Here is a 27,763-nt window from a genome sequence, read left to right as displayed (position 1 = left end):
ATATGAACAAGGTGCAGAGATAAAGAGGAAATAAAAATGTTTCTTTCTTTGGAATCAGGCATATGAAAGCTTCACCTAGATTTTTTACAGCCCAGTTGGGTGAAACACTCCTAAGAGTCTGATAAAAGGACTTTTAAAAACAATCCTCTTTCTTAACTTCATGGCAGGAGCCCAGGCTCTAGAATCAGAGAGACTAGTTCCAATCCTGACTCTACAACTGCAGTTGTGAAAACTTAGGCACATTTACTATTCTCTCTGAGCCTCAGTTTCCACATCTGAAAAATGAGAATAACAACATCTTCCCCAAAGGGCTGTTGCATTAAATGTGATGGCATATTTAATGTAAAGTGGCTGGCGCAGGCATGCCCCAGGACAGGCCCCCCGGGGATGGTAACTAGTACAGTGTCTTTCCAGGGGTCCAGGCAGCAGAGCAGGGAGGGTGTCTGGCCTGCTTTTCACTCACCGTTCCACTCCCTGGTCGCGGTCTTCACCGTCAGTACTGACTCTGTTCCATTGGGACACCTCCTTGTGGTATAAAACCTTTTGTGTATTTTAATTCCAGCAGAAGTGTTCCAGTACACCTCATCATAGCTATTCACATCACTGGTGCACTTTATAGAAAAGCTTTGTCCCTCAGAAACAGAAATTGGGTCCGGGGTTATTACTAGGTTGGCTGAAAGAACGCAAAAAAAACAACAGACAAAAGAAAACCAACAAGAAGCACAATGTTTAGTCTTTCCGGTGACATTGACATAGGAGCGAAAATTAAGACAGACAGAAAACAGGGACCGTCCTGACTCTACTTGTGTCAACGCGGGATTGGTACCTTGCGGCTCCGGGGCTTTACTTGTTTCTAGGCTGTTCCCGGTGGTGCTCTGAATTGTACTCATTTCCTTCACATGCCTTAGGAACTCGTGCACTTCCCCTTTGTGGCTGGAATTAGCTCCTGATGATCAGCAGGGCAAAAGGTTGCAATCTTAGGGGTGTTGACTTAACCCAAGCTCCCCTCCAACCTCTTCGGTGACACCTCAAGGGAGACTAAAATGGCTAGGTTCCTGTAACAGCTTCATTCTCTACTCTTTCAAAATACCTTTTAAAAAATAGTACCACACTATATTTTAATTTAATCCTTTCATCTCTTTTCCGTATAAATGTGAGTCCCTCCAGAGCGGGACACTCTCCTCTGCGTCTTTGCATTCCCAGCACGTAGCACTGCATCTAGTACACAGTCAGTGCTTACTAAGCAGAAGAGTGATTTTTGGAACTATATTTTTAGTAGGGGGATCATAGAGTTTATTGCCCAAATAATTACACCAGGACTGTCTCGGGCAAACGAGGATGTATAGGATCCTAACTATAAGTCTCTCTCCATCCACTCCTCATTCTGAGAATGTCCTCATCGGTTCATGAGGAATTATTCATCAAAAATGCTAACAAGACCCTTACAAATATAAAAGCTTATATGAACATGCCACTATTTTTGCCTCTGAATCTTTCCGCTGCTCGTTGAGCATGTCCTTTACATAGTTGACACTTCAAAATGCCATTCATTTCTGTCTTCTATAGGGGAACAAGTTCATGCCTTGAGCCCACTGATGCTAGCCTGCTTCTCCAACCAGTGTAAAATCTTATTCTTAGTCATAGTCAAAAGAAGTCAGGGCTTTCCACAGTACTCTTTAGAAGTTAAGATCAAATGTGGAGAACTCTAAAGTCATGCAAGCATGTATTAATGTGTCCCTCACACTGCCATCACTGTGTAGGGATCTTGAGATGCCTTTTTCAGGTATAGCAGAAAAAGTGGAAAGGCTCGTGGAATCATGAATTTGGTTCTCTTGCTTCTCAGTTGAGGTCAAACTACCAGACCAGTGGTTTTCAGCGAAGGCTAAATAGGTCCCAAAAGACAGCCAACAGCTCACATAATCAATACAACTCTCAGGTTAGAGCTTGCAGTGGACAACTGCTCTCACTGTAGAAAACCGCAAATTGCTCAAAAGACCCATGAACGCTTCTACAGCGATAATATTTTCAGATAAACCTAATCTTGCTCTTTGTAAAAATTCTAAGTCATGATAACAGAAAATCAGTCCTTTCTCCAAATTGTTTGGGGGTGGTGGGGGTGGGGCGGGGTGGTGTCTGATGATTTATCTAAATAGTTCATTTTTGTAAGATGGGTGGAAAAACAAGTTTGCCCCATTTTTGCAGATAGGGGTGATGTTATAAATGCTTTATGATATGAGGAGAAGAAATGATACTTTCAAGAGGCCTACTAAAGCTGAATTAATTGAAATATTAAAAAATACTTGTTACAACCGTAAAATAACCACAAAGTATCAGATTATTAAAGCTTTCTGCAGCATTCTCTCTGGAATAGGTGAAACAGGAGAGGTGGAATGACAGAGGGAGGTGAATGGTGGTAGGGAATGAACCAGGCTATTGGAATTCAAGGCAGGGAGAACGGGATTAAGGGAGGAGAAAGGGGGAAATTAGGGGCATTATCCTCATTATAAATTTAATGGTTAAATAGGATTAATCTGGGTGTGAAACCTACATCCCAGTCTACTTTGTGCATTAGCAGTACAAGGCAGGCCCTTCCTTCCCTGGTCCCAACCCCTAGCCTTCCTGATTCTAAAGACTTCATCTGCATTTAAATGGCAGAGAGGGAGCTCCTCTTCTGTCTCCCACTGTGGGATCTACCCCAACCACACTCCCGCTACCTAACGGGGAAGGCTCTGCTTTATTGCTCATGGATGTTCCCAGGTGATCGGCAGCCCATGACTTGAGGTGCAAGGCTACAAATTCTGGCGAGCGAGTCCTTACCCACAGAGGTGAATGTCACTTGTATGTTCTTACTGCCTCTGGCTCCATGGGCACTGGTGAACTCACAGGTGTAGACGACTGTCGTTCCAGCCAACCCACTTAGACACTGAACTTCGTTGGCGTGGAGGGTGTATTTGCTGCACCTGGGATCTGTGTCTGTTTCAGAGTTTCCTGCAATGACATAAGCAATTCTTTTGCCATCAGTTGGCTGACTCTTGGATTTAGTAGCAAAGAGGCCAAACCAGAGAAAAAGAATTATTATTTAAATTCGATTTCTTCTCTTTGAATGGAGAGGCAGGGCTGCATAATGGTTAGGTCTGCAGACTCAGGAGCCAGGTGGCAGCAGAGCCCAAACTCTAACACTTAGCTGGTGGAACGTTATTGAGAAAGTCACTAGACTGCTCTGTGCCTCTGTTTCTCCAGATGTAAAATAGGGATAAATAACAACAGCTCTGCCCAGGACTGTGGTCAGGTAAAATGAGTTAATATATATAAATAAACACTTAGAACAGCGCCTGGCTGGGGCCCGCCCCCAACGAAGAGCATTAGTGGTGGTCGTTCGAGTGTGAGAAATAAAAAAGAGAAGCAAAGTGTTTGGATATGATTTCAACTGGAAGGAAAAAAGGTGTCGGACTATTTAAACTGTTCTTATTATTGAAAGGAGGAAGAAACAAGACTGGGACACCTGATAGGCATCTCATTTGAGAAACGTTTTCATAGCTTATTCCCTATCAGTCTATATGTTTTAGTGGAAGCTTCAATTCATGATTTTTCAGATTATCAGCAGTTTCCCCTTCAAAATAGTTCCTTTTTCATATCTTCCTTTCCATTCCCAAGATGCCCTCCAAGCCCTCTTTACTCCTTGCCTATGGCTCTCTTACACACTCCTGGTGAGTTTTTTCTACTCCCGTCCCTTCACTCTCTCTCTTCCAACCTTGCCTACCGCCACGTACCCTTAAGACATTCTTCAAATACTATCAATCTTCCAAAAACTAAAGAAAAAGAATAAAGCTTCTCATTAGCTCCAACAGAAATGCATCTTTTCCAGCCTTGGCTGGATGATCAATGACATCTGAAATATTTTTATTGATATATAACCAGCTTTCCCCCTCAGTTCCCAAAATGGTTGTTCAGAACACCAAACTGACTTCCAGCTTCACCCACCTTGACTAAATTACCTCCTAACTCATGGGCACAAGTGTCCTTAATCTTCTCTAAGGCTCACCCCTCCACTTATCTTTGGAAAACCCACTTCCTCCATTTCCTCCAGGACTTTATTCTCTCCTTTATATTTCCTTTCCCCGGTGTCTTTAATCTTTCCTCACTTCAACCACCAGATACACTCAAGTCTTCCCTTATTAAAACAATCCTTCCCCAATCTAAAAGCTCCTCTAGCCACCACCACACTTCTTCCTCTCTTCATACCACGATGCTTCTGCATTCGCCACCTTTAGTCTTTCATTCCCACTTTTCATCAAACCATTGCCATTTGCCTCTTCTCCCTATGCTCCACGTCAGGTGTCCTTCTAAGGCCAACCGTGACTCCTTCTCTTCCACATCCAGTGGCTTCTTCTCACGCTACCTGGACTACGGCATCCCATTCTGCCCAGCTTCTCCACGACTCGGCTCACTCGACTCCATGGGTCCCTCCTGCTGCTTCTCTCTCTTCACCCCTCCTCTAGTCTTCTTCCCAGGCTCCTCTCTCCTCTCTTCCCTTCTTACATGTTGGTGTTCCCCAGGATATTGGCCTCCCCCAAGCATCCTGATATGGGCTCTTTCCTTATCTTTTTTCTCTACTCTTTCACTGGGCAATTTCGTCTACACCCACAGCTCCTATTAAATCCTATGTTTGGATGACTCCTCACTCTATCTTCAAGAGAAACCTCTTGTTGGAAACTCTAGAAGCAAATTCCCAAGTGCCAATTTGATGTCTCAGGTACCTCCAACTCAACAGGTCCAATTAAGAACTCATCTTTCTTCTCCTCGGACAAAACCTGCACATCTTCTAATGTTTCTTCTCTTTGTCATTGGCAGTTCACAGAACTAAGAATCTTTAAGTCATCTGAAATTACTTGCGTTTCCTCACACTCCACTTCCACTCAGTTGTAAAATCTTTCAGATTACGCCTTTGAAACATCTTACAACTGTCTTATCCACTCCAACCCGTGGTTATTCTCCTGGGTCCCCTTATCTGTTGTCTACCCATTGCATACTCTTGTAACTGGGTCTGTATTTTCAGTTAACTCCCCTTCAGTCTATTGGCTAGACTGCCTTAAAATTTATTTTTATTTTCTGAAATTTGTTTTTCTAAAGTTCAGCCCAGATCATCTCTCTGCTCTCCTTTTACCTTTAAAATCTTACCATTGCCCACAAAATAAAATAGTATCTCCTTAGCATGGTATCTGTGTTTGTTCACAGTATGATTTCAATCTGACTCTGTTCTCTCTAGTTCATTCTATGTTCCTCTCTTACAAAATAGGACACGTCCTGGGTCTTGAACTTGCCTACAGCTTCATGCCTTTATGCCTGGGTTCACATCTAGAATATTCTCCTTCCTTCTCCCTCCCACTGACTCTTTCTCATCCTTCAAGGCCAAGCTTTCTCATCAAACTAATGCACGAGACAATGAGCCATGCCAGATGGAGTATATGAAGAGATGTACAAAAATAATTATAATGCACAGTAGATAGATTTCACACAAGAAATAAGTACATTATGGAGATTAACGTAGGTGTGTTTTAATTGGGAGACTAGGGAAGATTTCAGAGAAGAAGGAGGATCTGCTCTAGGCCTGGAAAGACATAGAATGGTGGCTGTGCTGTTCTGGTGTGTAGCTGTATGCGTGTGTGTATGTGTGTGTGTGTGAATTGGTACTCCTTGGAGAACCTGGCCTTCCATTAAACTGCTTCAGGAGCTGGGGCTGGGCTGGGGAGTGGAAGCATGATAAGCTATGGGGGCTCTAAGCCCCCCAAACTTTTTATAACTCAAGTGCCTCCACTCTGGTCTGCTTTACCCATCAGACGTGGGGTTCTCAAGCAGGGGCTATTTGGCTTCCCTGGGGAACATTTAGCAATGTTCAGAGTCAGTTTTGTTACAACTTGGGGTGCTACTGGCATCTAGTGAGTAGAAGCCAAGGATGCTGATAAACATCCTACAATGAACAGGACAGCGCCCCATAACAAACAATTCTCTGGCCCCAATGTCATTAGTGCCAAGGTTGAGAAACCCTGCATTAGACAACCACGTAAGATTTTGGTTGAAGAAAGGATTCTACAGTTAAATTAGAAAACCGTTGGAGTAAACTAAAGCACAGAAGCAGTAGCCTGCTAGTCCTGGTCGGGGAAAGCTAAGGAGTCCTGTTAGGCTGAAACATGTAGGAAAAGAATGGAGAGGCCAGCCCCGTGGCTGAATGTAAGTTCACACTGCTCTAATTCAGTGGCCTGGGGGTTCTCTGGTTCAGATCCAGGGCATGGACCTAGCACCACTCAGCAAGCCATGCTGTGGCAGCATCCCACATAGAAGAACTAATATGACTTACAACTAGAATATACAACTATGTACTGGGGCTTTGGGGAGGGGGAAAAAAAAAGAAGATTGGCAACAGATGTTAGCTCAGGGCCAATCTTCCCCACCAAAATACATACTTTAAAAAAAAAAAAAAGAATGGCGATAAGGCTCCAAGGAGATGGTAAACTCAGAAAACAAAAGTGGGACCTCTGAATTGGGAGCATTCACATGGTACTTCATAAACACTCCTGGGGCTGTGCAACTTGGGGTCCTGCACGGAAGGTACTAAATGCAGTGAATTAAGTTGGTGCTCTGCTTTCTGGAGAAGAGATCGGATGCAATTCCAAGTTTGCTGCTCAAGTTAGATAAGATCCAATGAAGACTTCCCACCATAATGAGGACAAGTGAGGGGACGGTTTTTAAAGCTACCATCATTATCAGAAAAGTTATTGTGGCAGATTCAACGTAGTCAACTCTGTTTTAAATGTTTACATTAATTATCTTGGTTTTTGTCCCTCTGAAAGTCTTGTAAAGTAGGCACCATTATCACTGTTTAGTAGATGAAGGTCTGGGAGCCAGTGCAGCGACCCAGTGTGCTCTGCCTCAGGAAGAGGGCACGTGGCAGAGCTGGGATTACAGCTTTTCAGGACCAGATACTGTCTTACTGGAAAACACGGGTTGTAAGGTTAATTTTTCCAGGGCAGAAGACTTGGCTTAAGTTCTTTGCTTTTCTTTTTCTTTTATTAAATCCAATTTTGTGGGCATTCTTACAAGTAGAGACATTACTATTTATAATGGGATTTGTCTATGGCACCATTAAGAACACACAGAGAGACATGGAGGAGGAAAAAGAGGGGTGGGTGACAAGGTGGAGCCCCTTGCCATGGTCAGGGAGACCCCGGGTAGCTCACAGAAAGCCTCAGTTTCCTTGTGTCTAAAATGGGGGATTGGACTAAATCCATGGTTCTCACTCCCCCCTGCCCGATAAAGTCTCTGGTGAAATTTAAGAAAATATGTCACAGTCTGGAGCACAAACCCGGAGATTCTGACTTAGTTGCTTTGGGTAGAGCCCTGACAGCTGGTCTTTTTACAAAACAACTGGGATGACCCTCACGTGCAGCCAGGATGGAGGATGCTGTCTCTGAGGATGCTGTCTCTAAGGATGCTACTTCACACTTCTAGTTGCTTCTTTGCTTAGATCTGACCTCAGTCTCTGAGGCAGGCCTGCTTCTAGTGGCACTTTATAAAGTGACTTGAAAGCCACAAGACTGTTTCTACTCAATAAAGAAAAAAAGCCAGCCTCACTTTTGTTTTTATCTCTTACACACACCCTGTTTGACTGCAGAAATAGCATTTCAGACAGCACACAAGCGCACACTATAACACATGGCTAAAAATGTAAGTGGGGTAATCGGGAAGAAAAGATACAAGAAGGGAGATCGTGGAGTTTGAGGCTGTTCCTCCTTCACCAGTCACTCAGCATGCTGTTCCACGTTGTCATACGCCTTGATAGTCAGTCAAGAGGGGGCTGACACCCTCTTGTAAAGGTTCACTTGTTTTGTGAATACTCTGCTTGATGACGGGCCAAGGGACTATGGCAGCAGGGCAAAGAAGGAGTTCATGAACTCATTTGGGAACTGTTCTAACAAAGAGGGAATTAAGGCACCATTTTTTTTACCATCACACTAGGTAAGAGAAGCTATGGTGCGACTACAAACTCTGTTGCCCGAAATTCCCCCAAGTGTTCGATACCTTCCATACAGGCAAAGCTTGGACTAGATGTGGGCAAACTAGAAGCTGCACTAATAATAAAAACTCTTAGTATGGTCTACTCTTATTACTATTAGGATATAGTAACAATACTACACTAATATATATATACTCTCTATATATTCTATATTCTCTCTATATTATAATGTATTCTAATATACATTCTACATATATATAGAATATATTCTATATATATTAGTATAATGTAATCTATAGTATATTACTATGCCAATAATATATATACTAATACTATATACTATTAACACTATTACTTCTGCCACCATTACCATTTACCAACTAATGAGTCAATGCCTGATCTTAAGACCACCACCATCTTAAGACTGGAAAGTCTATCCTTGCTGATTACTTCCTTTCTGGCTTATTCCTTGCCAGAAGTGTTTTGAAAATGAAACGCAACCATTTCAGAGAAGAGGTAATACCTTCCATTCCAAATGCTTTGGGGTGAATTATTTAGCTACTGCTTTCTACTGACCAGGAAAAACGGGCTCTAAAAGAACTTGCAGAATCTGGAGAAAGATTGCTGCAGAGGGACCAGCAAGGGAAAGGGCAGATTGCCGAGAGCAGAGGCTAAATTCATCAGAAAACCGACTGTGCAGGTCCCCAGGCGGCCAGCCCTGCCGCAGGAAATCCATTGTTCTGTGGTGGGTCGGTCCAGCCCGCACGGGGCAGTAGGAATGTCTGCAGAAGTGGTGCCCCAGAGAGGTCCCTGAGCATCTGCACCGCAGACTTCCTGGTTCCTTTGCCAGAGGGCAAGGTTGTTCCCCTCTCGGACTTGAATGCTTATAAGTCAGAACCACGGGAACTTTGCAAGGTCTTTCCCCCATCTGGCAGTTCCTTCAGGATGCCTACACTTCCTCTTCCTTAAAAATCAGGGAAGTGACTAAATGTACCATGTGTTAACATTTTCAACAGTTAGCTGATGCCTTTCCCATCCTTCGGAGCTCTTTAGAAAGGAATGCAAACACTGCAGCTGAAATGAGCTTTGCAAATGGGTGTGCTCAGGAAAAGCTGCGTGTACGTTAATCATTATTTTTTCGTAGTTTAATACAGTCTGATGGCAAAGACTTCATAAAGTAAAGCCTTACCACACTAATATATTTCATGGGTGGAGTCACATTTTACTCTAATGATTTTTTACTTTAAAGATAAGCACATAATCCTGTCATTTCTTAAGGGAAGGCTGAGGTCTTGCTGTGTATGGTTTCTAGGCAGAAGACCGCCTTCTGCTTCAGCGCAGACTCTGTCAGATGAGCTGCTCCAGCACTGGCTCACCAGGCATGAGCAATATCATTTGGCCAAGACCAATGCTGGTCTTGTGAAATAAGACCTCAGGTGAGTCTCAATGCTTTCTTTTCTTTTCCTATTGTGACAACCTTGGATAAGTCATTTAATACACAATTTCCATATTTGCAAATTAGAGGTAAAAATGCCAGGTTCAAACTTGCAGTCAAGTTTAAACCTGACTAAAAGTGGTAACATTTTGTTGTTGCTGCTGTTGTTGAGGAAGATTGATCCTGAGCCAACATCTGTTGCCGATCCTCCTCTTTTTGCTTGAGGAAGATTGCCGCTGAGCTAATATCTGTGCCAAGCTTCCTCCATTTTGTATGTGGAACACCACCAAAGCGTGGCTTGATGAGTGATGTGTAGGTCCATGCTTGGGATCTGAACCTGCGAACCCCGGGCCACTGAAGCAGAGTGCATGAACTTAACCACTATGCCACTGGGCTGGGCCCAATCATATATCTTTAAAAACTGGTTAATCACAAACTGTTATACAAAACCAAGTCAGTATGCTATTTTAGTTTATTATTATAATTATCATTCATCAGTATAAACTGGATGGTGGGGAACTTCAAGTCAGGTCCCAGATCTAAAACAGATGCAAATAGGATCAGAAATTGACATGACACCATTGAGAGACAAACAGGTCTGCACAGAGACATGAAAAAGCAGAGGCACAGAATGGCATAATATAAAAGAAAGTGTGGATACAAAAGCAGAGAAATGAGAAGGACAGAAACTAAGAGAAGAGACACAGAAATGAGAAGCTCCAGTCAGACCCCAAAGCCAAGCCAATGACTTCATCCTTGGCTCTTTGCTGAAGATGGAAAGGAAGGTGGGGATGAGCCTTCCTGTGGGTGGGAGGTGCTATGGACCTAAGTCATCAGGTCCCTCCCTCTTGGGTCTTCACTGCCAGGATCTCATCTACAACCTGAGCATGACAGTTATATGTATATGTTTTTGGAATTTTGTTCTAGAATGGCTAAGTTGGAGCTGGCATCACACCTAGTACTTTTTCACCGTCTGAAGTGTGGGAAAAAACAGCCATCTGCCATTTCCCCTTCCACCCATCACATCTCCCATTTTCACTTGGCCAAGAGGCAAAAACCTATTTGCAAAACAGCATCTAACGTTCTTACCTGGAATGCTTATTTTCCCCTCTTGCTTCCATTCTATTTTACTCCAGTTAACATGAATGTCACTGCAGCAGTTCAAAGATACAGGACTGTCGCACATCACCTGCATTTCTTCATTTGCCGAAATTCGGATGGGTGTAACATTTATTTTTTTCCTGGCTTCGTATTCAAAAATATCTAATGTCAGTTTGCAAATATATTCACCTGCATAGAATACACAAAAGCATTTATTACTACTACATATATGTAGTTCCTTAGAAGAATGACAGCCTCCTCTCGTGTGCCACCACAGTACTTCATGAAACATCATTTTCAAAACCTGAGACTTGGTCTAAACAACCATCAAGGAACGTTCAGGAAATACAGGTCAATGCAGATATTTCTGATTCCACCAGGTAAAGTGTAGAGAGATGTTATAAAGTAAGAGCAGAAATTTCAGTCTTTGCTGGTAAGAAAAAAGTGTAGGAATAGAAGAGGTAGAAAGGAAAAATTGGAAAGCCTTGGAGAATTAGAAGACCATGGATAATTCTGGCATCCTGTTTAACACTGTGGCAACATCAGAATCAACAAAGAAGGGATAGGACCCGTGTCTGCAGCCCAACTTCTCATTCAGAGAAAGAGAGGTGACCCTGTTGACATCTGGGTTACAATGGGATTATTAAATTCTAGAATGTCAGGTTTAAAACTCACATTTCTGGGTTGCTGTGGGAGAGGAGGGAAGAGTGGCAGGGGGGAGCAATTACAACAGAGTAAAACAAAATTTGGGGGGGTGACAAATATGTTCACTATCTTGATTATAGTGATAGTGTCACATGTGTGTACATATGTCAAAACATTGAATTGTACACTTTAAATATGTACAGCTTATTATATATCAATTCCACCTCAACAAAGCTGTTTTAAATTTTTTAAAAATTAAAAGTCTACTTTCTGTCTCAGGTTCCAACTAAGCTTCAGTAAATGTAGAAAAGTGTATTTGTCTCCAAGGCTAAATTTGCTTGGTCCATACATCATGGGATCAATGTTCAGTTTTGCAAAGTTGCACCTGGTGAACTCCTTTTGGAGAGGAAAATGCTATATACATATTCCATGGTTTGCTTCTGTGTGAGCTCTTCATTCCTTTCCTCGCACCAGTTATTGGATGGAAACCCACCTGCGTCACCCTGAGTGATGTTGTAAATAGTGAAGCGTGACACTGAGGTCATGTTGTTGAGCACGGAGGTGTAAATCCAGAATCTGCTGCTGTTCTGGATGTCGGAGCGCCTTTCGACATGGTACCAGGACACGTTGGAGGACGGAACTTCATTTTCACACACCAGAATTACCGTATCCCCTTCAAAGATGATTTCTGGTATGACAGAGAACTTAGTTTCATCTGGAAACCCAAAGAAAATGTATTAGGATTCCAAAGCAAATAAATGTAATTGATGCTACCGACCAGACCAGACGCCACCATCACAAGGGTTCTCTGGAAATCCCCACGTGGGCAGTGCATCCTCCTTGCTCCATCCCCGGGCAGCTGGAAGCTGAGGCCAGAGAGTTACAACCTGCCAGAGTCCAGGGACATGGCTTCCAGTTTGCCGTCTTTGCACACTTGAGAGTTCTCAATGGTAGTGTTGGGGATCTCAAAGCTATTTTCAATATTTCAAATAGTCTGGTAGGAAATTGCACATTTGCTTATGAAAAAGCCGCATCAGCTAACTTAAACTGCAAGTTTCCTTGCTACTGACTCAAACAGTATCAACTGCTTCTTCCCAATAACCTATATGTTGTGTTGACTAAAACTCTGTCCTATGTCTTTGATGAATTAGAAATAAGAAGACAATTTAATGTTTGATAATTAAAGTCTGGTTGGGAAATAAGGATTTTTTTTTAAGACCTAATACCCATGGGCCCTTAAAAGTGGGAGCTATACAGACACACGGGTCCAGATTTGAATCCTGGTTTTGTGCCACACATAGCTGTGTGCCTCTAGGGAACTTGCTTAGCCTCTCTGAATCTCAGTTCCCTTGTCTGGAAAATAGGGGCAGTGAGAGCTACCTTGGGAAGTGACTGAGGGAATAGCAGCTGTTATTATTGTTTTCATGGTAAAATTCTGGAGAACTGTGGTGTTAAGCCATTTCACGGGTAGAAATGAAAACACAGCATTTGCTATTTTGTGCATGTTTTTCTGGTTGTGCTTTGCTTGCACAGCTTTCCGTCTAAGCTGTTTCTTGTGCTACGTCCTTCATGAGTTCCATGTGTTGAGGAGCTGGGTAAGCAGCTCTACGAGGCCTCTCTTGTCTGGGGCTTCATGCTCAGGCCAGACCCTCTCTGTATGGTAAGCAAGGGACTAAAACACCATAAGATGACTTTGGGGTGGTATGATGTTCTAGTCAAAATATCAAGGCATCTGAATATTTATTGTCATTGTTTTTAGGCTCCTGAGTAAAATAAGATTTAAAAAATCACATTCAACTATTAGGAAGCAAGGCCATCTGTGAATATTTAATATAGTAAACTGCCTTTGAGGTCACAAACGTGTGTTACTTACTATGTGTCCTTAAACAAATTATTTATCCTAAGTCTCTGTGTCCTCACCTATAAAATGGAGATAATAATATCTACCTCACAAGATATATGAAGATGAAATGTGTACAAACACGAGCTTAACATAGAAAAAATGCAATAATAGTGTCGCTCTTTTCCTTGCTATCGTTTCTAATAACTACGATTAGAAAAACTACCAATATCATATAGTTATATGGAATTCATCGTAAATTTATTGGGGGTGATTGAAGAAAAAGGTGTACTGGTTAAAGGACCCTGCTGGTTAATCGAACATCACCAGAGGATTAATATATGACAAAATAAATGAAACTACTCTGAAGATTGCCAGGAGTCCTTCACGTTTCATAAAGACGGACTTAAAAATTAGTTCCTGCTACCAACTCACCCATTCAGCGTTTTTCTTTCTTATTCTCTTCCTCTCCCCTGGCCCCTAAATATAATTATAACTTTTTAAAAACACCTAGTCATTTGATTTTTTTGGATATTTATATTCTGGGTAAGTGCCACCAACGCCGTGGAGAGCCGGATGGCGTGAGCTCCCCGTGGAAGTGCACATGGCGGACGTCCACGGTTAGGGGTCTAAGGCTGTGCACATCGCAGATCGCATTCTGGTCTTCGAGGGAGGATGGAGATGGACGTAGATCCTCTGTAGAAGGGGGTGTCGAGCGCTATTCGCAATGACTTCCTTGCTCTTTGGAAGAACAACCCATAGACACCAAAGCTCCTTTGTGAACTGTACTGTCAGCACCGTCTTCCCGGACTGACAGTCACCCACCGATGAGTACAACTGCTGGATACTTAGGCATTTAAGTGGCAGACCATCCTCAGCACAACTGAAATTTCTGGGGAAGGGTACTCCTAATTTAAGCTTACCCATGCTAGAGTCTGCTGTTCTCCTCTGCCCTCAGAACCGGAAATAAAAAGCATTTTTCAGGGCCAAGCATCGGTTGGTTGGTGGGGTGGCGCTGGGGGTCGGGAAGCAGTGGGCTTGCTGAGACGGCTTCTGTGTGAGTCCACACTCTCAGGCACTTACTCCTCTTCCTTTAATGTTCTGGCTTTCGTGTATGTTGTTGCTGCCTTATTTATTCTAAATTTGTATTTTGCTATTTTATCTTATGTTGTAGCACTTTCTTACCATTGTGTCTACCTCTTTCAATATTTTATTTTTAAAGATGAGCTGATGTCTAAAAATACCAGCAGAGAATGTAAAGAAGAAGAGTATAAACCTGCTGTGAGGACAGCCTAACTCCTGTGAAGGGGCGCCCTGTGCCCCGGTGTGCCCGCAACAATCTGTTCAGTGCCTCCCGCACACTGGGCCGTGTTGCTCCAAAAAGGATGTGCCTGCACTCTGGAACCACGCACTTGAGTTATCCGGGACATCTGCCAGTCAATTCTCGTCCGCCAAATCTCTGCCCAGCCCACTCCCCTTTCTATCCCCCAAGTAACAATAGGTCCACCCACCTAATAACACAACAGAGCCCAGCTCTGTACCCCATTTGTAACATGGGGGAGACTATCTAAAATCCCAGGGTTCTTATCACTGTTATATGTGATCCAAAGCAGTGGTTCTCAAACTTCACCCTGCATCAGAACCACCTGGAGGGCTTGCTGGAACACAGACTGGCCCAGCTGGTCTGAGGTGGCCCCAAGAATATGCATTTATAACAGGATCCCAGGTGGTGCTGATGGTGCTGGCCTGGGGGCCACACTTGGAGATGTATTGCTGTAAAGTAACAATGGTCCTCTACTTAATATCAATGAATTTCATGAATATCCCAACCACCACCATAATGCTAGTTTTACTTTTTTGAATGTTTTGTACAAATCCACAAATCCTGATGGCTCTGTAGCCCCTTTGTAAAATCTCCCCCAAACGCAGTGACATTAGCCTGGTTGGGAGGCTCTGCACTGGCCGAAGAAGATGGCACACAAACCTCTACGCCAGGAAGTGGAGCGTCTCTCTCCACGGAGGACATCATAATGTAATTTCCTGGATTTAAGCATAACAGTGGACATCATTTCTATATCTAAATAGGATCTATGTATAGGAAAAAATGTAGTGATGTTCTACTTACTACTTGTAACTGCTTGAAAGGAGTTGTAGTCCATTTTGTAGGTCTGATTGAGGTTCTGTAATACTTGCTCATTCGCTTTACGCATTAATTCAGGTGATGATGTTGTAGTCGTGACTTCGTATGTCACAACCACACTTCCGGGCCTGGAAGGAGACCACTCAGTTCAGTAAAGCAGTACCCGACCTGAAAGAGTCTAGACCCTTATGATTTATTTGCATAAGAAAATAAAATGGCAGGAACAGCCTGGGTACTTTTATCTTGAAGGGTTCACTGAAATCAACCTGTTTACAAGCTACAGTTGAAGGCCAGGGCCAGGCTTGCAAATGTCTGCAGACATTAACATAAAGGAACTAAATACCAGAAGGGAAGAGTGAATTGCATCCCATAAGCTGGTGATAGGGTGGTAGCCACACTGCAGACACGTTGTCATGCAGCCCTGCTGGCCTAGGGTTTCCAGATATGCCGAATGTCAAGTGAAGCCAAAATCTTGAATGTTTCTGTAAACATTCTTAATTTTTAAAATCGGCGGCTAACTGTTTGAAACACTGCGTGAACTCACTCAGGGCTGCCAGAGTGCCCAATGCCAAGCAGAGTGCAACCAGCAGCGTGCAACTCTGTGGTCGTGGCTGGCTGGTCAGCTTTTCTTAAATAAAAGCATCATTGCATTGACATCATTTCATTTTTATATTCCTGAACTTCCTAGACCGCAAATTTATCCCAGATCTTTGTTTGCAAAACTCTTCCATGCATAGAATGAATGCAAGCCTTGTTCTCACGTCCTTCTAAGTAGGCACACCTGTAAGGGGTGAGCTACTGTTCTTGGTACTTCCTTCCTCTTTGAGCCTGCAATGGGCATTGTGTCTTCCCTCTACTAAACTGCTCCTGTTGGGTGTGCCGGGTGATGGCCCTCTAACGGACTTTTTCTCCCTCACTGACGTGTTGATCTCTGCCATTGGACAGAAATGACCTAATTACAGCATTCTTACCTGAACCCTGTCACAGTCACCATTTTGAAGCCTGGCAAAATCCTGTAACCTTTCCAGAACTGGAAAATAAAGCAAGACAAACGTCATGTATCAAGATCCAGTGGGAGATATGTCAAAAGACTTTAAAAAGAATACAAAGTGCATTTTCCTTATCACTCTGGGTAAAATTTTCTCCTGTATACTTTGTTAGTGCCAGCCTTGGCAGATCTCGGAAGAAGTAATTCCTATCTACCTACGTTAGTGTGGGTTCGCCACAAAGCAAACACCAGATTGAATGTGCAAAAAACTTACTCAGGGAAATGCCTAGGAAAGAAAATGTGGAGGCGGCGGGGAAGGCAGGGAGAGCCCTCAGACCTCAAGTGAAAGAGAGCAGGAAGGGAGGTTGGATGAAGTCATCCTAGACTGAGCTTGGAAAGATTCGATACAGCCTTCAAAGGAGTCCCGCGTCTGCCAGACACAGACCTGCTGTGCTCATTCAAGGGCAGCGAGCAGCAAGTGCTGTCATGGACTTAGGAGGCAGCAGCTGCCATCCTTGGTCAATTACATTCCTGGCAGTTGGAGGCCTGCGCAGGCCATTCTCACAGCTGTCACACTGCCTGGTCCCTCACTTAATGTATGGCAGCATTGGTTGAGCCAATGTGGTTTTGATAATGTTTTTACTCCACTTCATTTCTCTGAGTACCAGTCCCACAGAAGATTCGAGTTTACTCAAGTCACATTCACAGGGCAGGTACAATGTGCAAAGCACTGTGCCTGGTACCCAGATGGGTGGGATCCAAAGACGAATGTATAACTCTCTTTTTCCTCAAAAGTATATAGTTTAGTGTAGTGTAGTGTGTGTAAGGAGGGTTCTCATGCTGTGCAGAACTATCACATGTCAAATAGGCAAATCTGATATCCAAGAGCCTTTCTGCACCAGCACGTCATCCAGGCCCCCGTGGAAATGAGAGTATTTGTGTGGCACACTGGGATAAGCGGGAGGCTGCTCCTGGCCTGAGGTGGGGGCTCGGCTGCCCAAAGAGTTAAGGGAAGTCATCGTCTCAGCCCACCCACCTGTAGTAATTTCTGCCACACCAGTTGGGAAGCTCTATTCCAGATGAGTTAACTCAACCATTTAGGTTTAGCTGAATTAATCCAAAGTAAAGCACTTCCAACAGTGTCTGGCACACAGTTAACACTCAGGGAATATTCTCACTCAGGGAATGACACGCAGAGAATATTTTTACAGGAGTAAATTTAAATCTGCCTTAAGTGTGAAGCCTAGGGACCTCTAGTGTAGAGGGGTTTGGAATGCTCTGTGCCAGCCTTGGGCTAGTCTGCGAAAAGGTTTTAGGGGTTCATCCATGTGGTGTCTGAAGACAAACAGAAATGCACCACCTGGTGCTTCTAGACCAGGTTCTTGGGCCTCTTCGTAGGTTTCATGAGTTGCTGCCACCAAATCTTATCTGAATCAATTCTACCCTGGGAAGAAGTTCCACCTATAGGTCAAGGTGATGTCAAACCATCTCCTGAATGCTGGTTGATTTGAGCCTTCTTAATTCTCCATTCCAGATGTATAGGAATAATTGCAACATTCACATTCATAAGTTCTGAGGAATTCAAGCAAACCACCCACTGTGAATGCAATAGATTCAGTTCAGCCCAAAGAGTTGGTTGGTTAAGAGGTTCCTGGGACCAAAACCTACCGCCGTTTCCAAGTCAGTCTTGTAGGACCTATAGAGGGCAGAGGAAGAGTTCCTGAGGTCTTCTTGGAAGCCCACATTGAGTCTGACTGACATTCTCAGGGTAACATCTGCTAAAAAACCAGGGCAACATTTAAAAATCTCTGATTAGCATTTGAGTACACACAGGACAGAGAAACATTTTCTTGAGTTGACATCAAATAACTGTTCAACAAACATTTAATGAGCAGTTACTTACCTCCTCGGAGTTGGCAAAAAGGTCCCTTAGGAGGCAGTCCTTTAAGGCAACTGCAATGATGTCCTGCAGGCGAGCCGCCATGGTCTTGGCAGGTGAGATGGGGGAGGCAGCTTTCCTGAGGCCACCTATAGCCTGTCTCGCAGGAGCACCAGATTTCATTTCCAGCAGGTCTGCAAACTATCATCAACCAGAACAGTGAGGAGAAAGAAGGTAGTCACCATCTTTGCATTTATAAACTACAAATATTTATGCTTGTAGGAAATCCTAAGTTGACACCGTATTGCCCTTCTGGGAAGTTCACCAGTACTGCATGAGACGCTCATGATTCCCACATACATCACCACCTAGGTGACCATCTAAAAGAGCACGGCCATCTAAAAGGTGACAACTCTGACTATACCAGGGGATGCCTACAACGATAATGTGATAAACAGATTCCTGGAATAGAGGGTATGGTAGCCAGCCTCCAAGATGGCCCCTGACCATCCCTGGCTCTGAGTATTCACACACCTCTTTGTAGTTCCCTCTCATATTGTACTAGGGTTGGTCTGTGTGACCAGTAGAATACAGCAGAAGTAATGGCACGTCACTTCTGAGATTAGGTTATAAAAGACACTATTGCTTCCCTCTTGGTTGTTCTCTCCCTCTCATCGCTCACTCTGGGGGAAGCCAGCTGCTATCACATGAGGATATGTCATGGACAGGCTCACAGGGTGAGGAACTGAAGTCTCCAGCCAATATCCAGTGAGGAACTGATAACAGCCAACAACCACATGAGTGAGCTTGGAAGCAGATTTTCCAGCCCCAGTTGAGCCTTCAGATGACTGCAGCTCTGGCTGACAGCTTAACTACAGCTTGATGAGCAACTCTGAGCCAGAGCCACCCAGCTAAGCTCTGCCCAGATTTCAGGCCCTCAGAAACTGTGTGACATAATAAATCTTGGTTGCTTTAAGATGCTAAGTTTTGGGGTAATTTGTTATGCAGCAGTAGATAACAAATTTAGAGTACAAATAAAATTGTGCCTTTTACAACAACCCACCAAATGGGAGAAAATATTTGCAAATCACATATCCAATAAGGGGTTAATCTCCATAATATATAAAGAACTCACACAAATGAACTACAAAAAACCAAACAACCCAATCAAAAAATGGGCAGAGGATATGAACAGACATTTTTCCAAAGAAGATATACAGATGGCCAATAGGCACATGAAAAGATGCTCAACATCACTAACCAATAGGGAGATGCAAATCAAAACTACACTTAGATATCATCTTATGCATGTTAGAATGGCTATAATCACCAAGACAAAAAACAGCAAATGTTGGAGAGATTGCAGAGAAAAGGGAACCCTCATCCACTGCTGGTGGGAATGCAAACTGGTGCAGACACTGTGGAAAAGAGTATAGAGATTTCTCAAAAAATTAAAAATAGAAATACTGTATGACCCAACTATCCCACTACTGGGTATTTAGCCAAAGAACTTGAAATCAGCAATACAAAGAAACTCATGCACCCCTTTGTTCATTGCAGCATTATTCACAATAGCCAAGACATGGAAGCAACCCAGGTGCCCACTGACTGATGAATGGATAAAGAAGATTTGGTATATACATACAATGGAATACTACTCAGCCATAAAAAAAAGACAAAATCGTCCCATTTGCAACCATATGGATGGACCTTGAGGGCATTATGCTAAGTGAAATAAGCCAGACAGAGAAAGACAAACAGTGTATCATTTCACTTATATGTGGAATATATACAAACTTACTGACAAAGAGAACAATTTAGTGCCTACCAAGGGGAAGGATGGTGGAGGGCGGGTACAAGGGGTGAAAGGGCACACATTTGGTGTATGACAAATATTAATGTACAACTAAAATTTCACAATGTTGTAAGCTATTATGACCATAATAAAAAAAATTTTTAGGGAAAGCCGATAGTAAAAATATATTTAGCAATATATAACAGCAACAAAAAAATTGTGCCTTTTACATTTCAAGTCAAATGCAAACAGCCCAAACAGGAACCGATCCCACTGGGGACACTGGAAAATACTCTGAAAATGGAGTGCTTCGAGTTTATTTCTAAAACTGGACCAAAGTCCTATCACTGGGAGCTGCTTGTTCTGCACATGGACGCCTAGGCAAAGGCCCACAGAGCCACCATGCAAAGGAAGGCCATCAAATAACTGTGCCTGAAAGAGGAGGGACAACCAAGTTCCAGTGAATCCTGGGACACTAATGCCGTCCTGTGCTCTAGCAGTAGGTGGAGGTTGAGCGGAAGTGTGAGGAACAGAGGAAATTAGGGATGCTCCTGAGGGTCGTGAACACCGGCTGGGGTAATTTGAAGGGAGCCAACAACACCCCCTTTGTCAAAATCTGTTTCCTACTACCCTGAAATCCCTCTGCTAAGGCAATTTTTGTTTTTTGTTTTGTTTCAGTTTGTCTATTTGTTTTTGAGAGGATATGGGGGGAAGAACTTTTGACTCCCATGTAAAATACAGACGTACCTTAGGAGTAACGGCAAAAGCTATTACCTCCAGACCACCTACCACACTCCAGGCATTGTTTAGTGCTTTACACACATTGTCTGGCCTTAAAAATCTTTAGTTTTGTTCACTATTATTAAAAATATCTTTCTTGAAAGGATCCTAGGTAAGCTGCTAGAAGAGGCGGCAGGAGCAAACATGGGAAGAGGGGAATGGTGAAAATTTGGGGGTGCTTAGACATTAGTAACAAGGTCAGTAAGTCTGACCTTCATTACCTACCCATCCCATCCACTCCTCTCTGAGGCTAACTCTCCCCAGCCGTCCTGCTGGTCCTGAGAGCCAAGAGTCTCGGTTTCCCTCAGTTAGCTATCAGCAAGCGTTCACCCTCTACGTGGGAATGACCAGTCTTGCTGCCGGAATAAATTAAACTTTCCAAGGGTATTTGCATCTTAGAAGAGAAACTGGTCAACCCAAGTTGTAAATTGGTCAACCCAACTTGTAAATTTGTGTTAGCAAGTTTCTAAAATGGGATAAATAGTGGAGCCCCTTGAAGTGATGCCATCTCTAGTAGAACAGAATAAACCAGAGTTTGCTAATACATCTATATTGAGTGTACATAACATAAACTCACAACTAAGGCTCAAGTATCCACAATCACAAGCTGTTTAGCAAAAACAAATGACGTATTTATTTGATATTTATTGGTCCATTTTGTTTGCTAGATTTGGTTTCTTACACCCAAATAGACATCAAAGGTTTCCATTAAAAAAAGGGCATTGTGGTAAAGTACACATAACATAAAATTTAAAAAAAAATTGGAAAGCAAAACAAAATTGACTAAAAATCTATCAAATAATTAATTTTCCCCATAAGTAGGGGAAATAATTTTAGAGGCAGAAGATCTGTGCCAAGTGGGAACATAGAAGGGTGTTTCCGATGTACACTGGTTTTGTGAGACGTTCTATGGAAAAGAGTCCTGTGTGCAAATACGTGTGAGGAACACAATAAAACTTCCCACTGCTGGCGGACTCGCCGTGCCTACTGGCATCCTGTCAGAGAACCACTAACTTAAGGAAATTAATGTCAAGGTAGAATCTGGTGGGAAGTGGCATCCAAAGGGAGCTATAAGGCAGCTATTTCAGGCTCAAGTAGCATATATTGAGAATCAAAAATTAAGAGGCATAGACTGATACTGTGATAGACTGTTTGAAATATGAGAATTCAAAAATATTTTGAAAAACAGGAATTTTATTCTTACCTCCATTTTAGAATCATAAAACTCAATTCTGTTAGTGTTTTGCAATTTTTACAAAGTAGCAACCTTTTTTAGGACAAAGGACGGTCCCATCTCATAGTTTCTCAGGTGACGGTCCCTGAGAAATAGGAGTGCTAGCATGACCTTTACAGAGAGTCAGTGACCAGAAAGATCAATCCCCTAGCTTGGGAGTTTCTGGTTCATGCCTTGCTTCTGACCTGGGCATGTACTTGGTTCCTATTTCCTGACCTATGCTGTCAAAAAGAAGGGAACTTTCTACTTATTAATATCCTCAACCAGTCCTTGCTATCTATATCCATTGATTGCCCAGGGGAAGAGGACCCCGTAGTTTGTCATGAAGGACCCGGCAATATGTTAGGACCACTTTGTGACAACCACACGCAAACAACCAAGCAAACATTGGGCCACATTTCAATTAAAGAAACTGGCTGCAGAGTTTGCCAATAGGGGCTTCTTTCTGGAAGGCTCTGAAGTCATAAAACGGCACATCAGGCCTGTTGGGTCATTTCGCTTGCCTACTAAGTATAATCTGCTCTGATGGTCAGGAGCTCAGCCAGCCTTTCTCCTGCTCTGCCCCATCTTCATTCTAAAGCTGTTTTACTTTCTTTTTTTAACTCACCTGTTGTCACCTCTATGCTCAAAATGTTGATGACTTGGTCAGTGCTGTTCACTTGGATTGGAAAACTGAGGTTGTTCAAGTGAGCTTTGATAGGCTCCAGGAAGGAGGCATTTTCAAAACTGATCTCAATATCAACAGTGTGCTCATCCACTGCAGGACTGCTCGAGGCAACTGGAATGGAAGCATAGGAAGGTTGTGAGATCTTCCCATGGGTGATGGAGAGAGAACAGGACGGACATTTCATCATTTAAGGGTAATGACAGGAACAGGTGGATGCTGGACACGCCAGCCTTTAAAAACTTCTAATGAACCTTTTTACAGAAAAAGAAGAGTTTATCCACTCACCTCCACCAAGACCCCGCTCATGGTGCTGCTTCTTTTTGACTTTACTATTTAAACGAGGAAGGCTATCTGTCTGTCTGGTCCCAGTGCAGTGGTCTCTGGTCATCTGAGTGAGTCACAGGCTAAGCTCAGGACTTGTCCTTCCTCTCCATTACCACACCCCCCTTAGTGTCCAAGGCCAAGGACTGGTGTGTGGAGAACAGGCTGTAAGGGGCAAGCAGAGAAGCAGAGAGACCCAGCAGGGAGCCCTTGGCAACAGTCTAGACGATAAACGCTACAGTCCCAATTCACAGGAATGAATCAGTGCGTTTCCAACACCATTCTATTGACATGCAGGTATTTTGAGAGTGGCATTGTGCCTGGCTTGAAGACCTCTGGGAAAAATCATCCAGTTAATTCCCTTGGCTCCAAGCCTATGCCCTCAGCCTGGGCTCTGTGTATCTCCGTATCATCAGTGTCCAGAACATGATAGGCACTCAACAAAAGCAAAATTGGCAAATTGGAAAGAAAATAAAATATATCTTCAGTCCTACATTGCTTTTCCAAATTCTCTTCAAGCTGGATGACCGGCAGGCATTCCAGATGCATCTACTCCTCCACACATCCCCACTGCAGGCAAGCCAGACAATATATATTGGAACGTTCGTTCACAGTTTCCTGTATTACATTGTCTGGTCCACACGTGTGAGCTTCTCAAGGGCAGGAACTTTCTTTCACTTCTCATGGCCTTGCTCCATCTGGCACAGAGCTCACCACATAATAAATATGTGCCCAAGAACACTCGTTCAACCTGTGACTCTCTGACTTGAGTCACAGATTTACCTCTGTGTCACTGCGAGAATCTTTGGCTCATTGTTGGCTGAAATATATAACTGGACCAGAAGCCATGGGCAGGGTTAGTCGCTAATGGAGAAGCTTCAAAGAATAGGAGAAATTTTACACAGATATGTTGAAAAGACAAGTTGTGGCTTATTTTAATTCATCAGTAAAATAAGAAAAAGATTAGTGAATATCTGCAAAACTATCACTTTAAAATTTAAGTCAAACCCAAAAGTATGGTGTATATTTTACCATAAAACTGAAATTCTGTCTGTTTTCTAAAAGGGCAAAGAATTTTCCCATAATACTGCAAGGTTTGTTTTATTTTTCCCAAGGAATATTGACGTGAAGCACTAAAATAGAGTAAATTTCTTACGGGAAACTCCGATTGATAAATAAACTTGCAGAAGCCTATCGTATCTGTTCACTTAGCGTTGTAAACTATGTCTGTCTTAGAAGGATGGTTTAACTCATCAACCTTGTTGAGAATTATTTCATTTGGGCATCACTAAACTTGTAATTAACTCAAACTATTAAAAAAAGTCCTTGCAGATTTCCTTGAAATTAAGAATTTATTTTAAGATATATCTCTTCCTTATTAAAATGTATTTACAAGTAGAACAAAGTACTAAAGCCCAGTGCGGAATCGCAGTCTGTCCTCATGCCTTGGGGTTGCCTCAAATTTCCTGTTTTCTTTCCGACTCTCAGATGTTAAGTCATGAAAACAATCTTCCTGGAAGAAATGCTAATCTTCTTTTATGTGACCCTAACTCTAGACACAGCATGTTGCCTGCTGGGAGCATTGGCAAGGACGGTGGCTACATGATATTTACAAGCTTTTCCTTAGAGCACATTCTTTTTCCTGAAAAGTAATGCAGCAATCTTACACTCTCCAGAGGATTCGCTAGCTCCAGGATCCTTTTTGCCATAGTCGGTCTACTGTCCTCCCATGAATGTAAACAGGATTTCCTGGACGGTAGCTGCTTTTGAGATGAGTGAGGTCAATAACAATCCCATATCACCCACTTCATCATCTGCATTGTTGCATCCCAGGGTCTGGCCCTAGCCTAACGTCAATGCTGCTTGAGGGCTGTTTGTAACGTCCAGCCCTGAGCCCACCCCGGTGCTCTTTTCAGACATAATTGTAGAAGAAGGATGTGCCTAGCAAGCACTTGGCGATTCACAGATGTCGTCATTACTCACTAAAACCAAGGCAGTTCTTTCACTGAGATCTTACAAGGAGCTGAGCCAAAAGCTTAAAATACAGAGAGGAAAGTTCCGGTGGCTTTGGTGAGTTCCTGTTTAATGGATTTGTGCAACTGTTAATTAAAGCACCAGCCTCTAAGATCCTCTTTCTCTCACCCACTGTTTATATTCTTCAACAATTTCTAAAGGAGTTTCAGAATAACTGTCTGCCTGAACGCCAATTCTCCCTAGAGACCGATAAGGACAAGGAACATCTGACGGAGAAGGAAATGTCTTCTTCATGAAAATAGTGAATTCGTCAAAACAGGCTCAAAAACACCATAGTAACTTAGAAGGCTCCGGGTGGGCCCTTGGAAATCATCTAGTCCAGTGGTCCCCACGCTTGACTGATGATTATATACACCTAGGGAATTCTACACACACAGATATTTTTGTGCCTCAACTCAGGTGAGCCGAAGTGGCATCTTTATGGGTTAGGCCAGAAATCTGTATTTTTTTGATTCCCACTGGTGATTCTGGTGCTCAAGCAGGTCTGGGGTCTAATGTTCTAATCCAAATGAGGAAACAGAGAAGGTAAACCTGGAGAGCGAATATTAGTACCTAACTTGACCTTTTTTTTGGTTTTGCACTATTTCTTGTTTCAGACCCTCCTGCTGCTGCTCCTGGGACAAAGTCAGGCAGTTTCCAAGCATCCTTGCTCACCTCCTTCTTCAGTGATACTGGATGGATCAAAGGTGATCATAATAAAAGTAGTAATAATAATAGCAGCTGCGGTTTATCCATTGCCTGGTGGGTCCTAGGGCCATGAGGACAGTATGCATACAACCATTTTGCAGATGACAACACTGAGGTTTAAATGATTGAAGCCACACATAGTAAATGTTAGATATTAGCAAATATTAGAGCTGGGATTTGAAACCCCATTTTTCTGACTTCAAAGCCCATTTTCTTTCAACCATACCCTACTACAACTCAAATGGAAGAAGATAATGAAGGTGACCACTTTGTAAGCCTCAGAGTACTGTAAAAAGTATAAGGTATTATTGTTAAATGTATCTTTAGTATTCGATGTGTAACTCTTAAAGCAAATTTTAAAATAAAATCAAATACAAAGGTGAAATTGTCAATAATAAATGGAACAATTATCTAAAACTGTGTTCGCTTTGATCCAGCATAATAAATATCTCAAAAATTCACGGTAAGGAAAAATGCATTGCATTGTGACCCATTGCCATTGAAACTCATGGGTTTTGACATTAAATCTTGCTAGGTTTATTTGTTTGTTCCTTGATTTATCTGTTTATAGGTAACTTAACTATTTATTGAATGCCTCCTTCCCAGGCACTCTGCTGAGTGCTGGGGACACAGGGTAAATAAAAGCAGTAAAGCTCTATCTTTGTGGATCTTCCATGCTCGTGCAGGAGGTGAACAGTAAGGTCAAACTTCAATGTCAGGCGGTTCTAAAGGGCATAGAGAAAAATAAAGCAGGGGAAAGAAGCAGACTGGCAGGCAGAATGTGTGTGGAGGGGTATTTTTGTAGGATGATGAGAAAAGACCTTGCTAATACAGTAAATGTTGGGCAAAGACGTGAAAGAAGTGAGGGCATGACCACGCAGATATCCGGGGAATATCACTCCAGGAAGAGAAAACAGCATGAAAGCCCAGAGACAGCATCTTCCACGGCTTCTTTGCGAATAGCAAGAAAATGCCCCTCCCGATTGAGGTCATCCTTCTCATCTAGAGTATCATGGTCCTACGGGCAAGGAGAACATGGAACCACCGCTGGGCCTTCGGTCCCTGTAATGCCCCAGGATGAGCGTCTGAGGTTGAAAGAGCTAGCCTAGATGTTCAGCTGTCAGCATGGCCTGCATATGGTTGGGATCAGAGGCCCACTCTGCTCACAGGCCTCAGACAGGTTTCGGGTAGAAATGCCAAACCCTGTCCACCTCGTCTCTCCCAAACTTGAGGCCTTGAGAGCTTGGGAAAGTGATGCTGCCTGTCCCACCCCAGGCTACAAGGGACCCCGGAGGAACAGAGGGCTGGTCCTCCACCTCTGTGTGAGGGTGGATTTAGAGGCCTTCCATACTCCTCTGGTGTGTCTGGGCCATCTGATTCCAGACAGTTTAATGTGTTTTCTTTTCCTCAGGCTCCTTCACCCTGGTGTTTTTGTCTGAATTTTTGTGACTCACTGATGCCCTGAGTGGAAGGTAGCACATTCCAAGTGTCATCAGTGTCACAGATGGAGGCCTATCGGGAGGCACAGCAGACACAAACCAACCAGGATTTCCCCTCTCCTTTCCCATAAATCACTGCCCGCCACACAGCACTTATCTCGGAGAGACATTTCTGGAAAGTTGGCCACAAACTGTGACAAGCAGTTCTGGGTCTTAATCACAGCTGTTTAAGCAAACAATACTATTTTTGCCTGGCAACTCTAATGGGAATTATGGCTTCTCCAAAGTCGCAGGCTGAGTAGAGGCATAAATTAATCTCACACCTACAAAAGCATGAAGCCTGCTGACCCCGAAGAAATGAGGTAAGTGTGGTATTCTCTTGACCGGAGGGAAAGATGCTTCTGTATTACCGAAAATTTGGCTCTCTTCTTTCTCCCTCTTAGTCCTGTAGCAGGTAAATATTAAAAGTTGCCTGTTCTTCTGCTTGTTTCTTGATATGCTCTAGTAGGTAGCAATTTGGCAGCCCCATCTCCATCCTATTGTGTCACTGTCAGCAGATAGTCAAAGGATCTCGTTCTCCCTTTAGGTTTAGAAAGGTTTGTTCACATGAGGGAAAACCGCCAGAGCCCCAGGCTATGGATTACCTGGCATGTGTGTGTTACCCGGCACAGGTTTGGTTGGAAGAGAGGGTGGGCAGCACTGTGTCACAAAACACTGGACTGTGAAGTCTGGAGAAAAGAGTCAACTCTACTAGCTTGTCATATACC

General features: G+C 43.2%; 1 protein-coding gene across 10 annotated transcripts in view; it reads right to left on the bottom strand.

The window, feature by feature from the left end:
- Nucleotides 1-27,763, bottom strand: part of ADGRF5 (adhesion G protein-coupled receptor F5) — a 102,380-nt gene that overhangs the window by 18,344 nt on the left and 56,273 nt on the right. For 3 of the 10 annotated variants that reach the window (XM_070514797.1, XM_070514799.1, XM_070514796.1), the window contains exons 4-13: nt 22,456-22,626; nt 18,064-18,240; nt 17,829-17,938; nt 16,144-16,202; nt 15,158-15,300; nt 11,686-11,907; nt 10,536-10,736; nt 2,818-2,988; nt 827-946; nt 464-673 (exon numbers count right to left, since the gene is read on the bottom strand). In XM_070514797.1, coding sequence (XP_070370898.1) covers nt 464-673; nt 827-946; nt 2,818-2,988; nt 10,536-10,736; nt 11,686-11,907; nt 15,158-15,300; nt 16,144-16,202; nt 17,829-17,938; nt 18,064-18,240; nt 22,456-22,626 — 1,584 coding nt within the window. The remainder of the gene's footprint in view (nt 1-463; nt 674-826; nt 947-2,817; nt 2,989-10,535; nt 10,737-11,685; nt 11,908-15,157; nt 15,301-16,143; nt 16,203-17,828; nt 17,939-18,063; nt 18,241-22,455; nt 22,627-27,763) is intronic. The other 7 variants (XM_070514801.1, XM_070514802.1, XM_070514804.1 and 4 more) reach the window with 3 other exon arrangements.

Source organism: Equus asinus, chromosome 8 (assembly GCF_041296235.1).
Source record: "Equus asinus isolate D_3611 breed Donkey chromosome 8, EquAss-T2T_v2, whole genome shotgun sequence".
NCBI classification, from domain to species: Eukaryota; Metazoa; Chordata; class Mammalia; order Perissodactyla; family Equidae; genus Equus; species Equus asinus.
The sequence above is the reverse complement of the archived record's forward strand: the minus strand, read 5'-3'. Positions and strand labels throughout refer to the sequence as shown.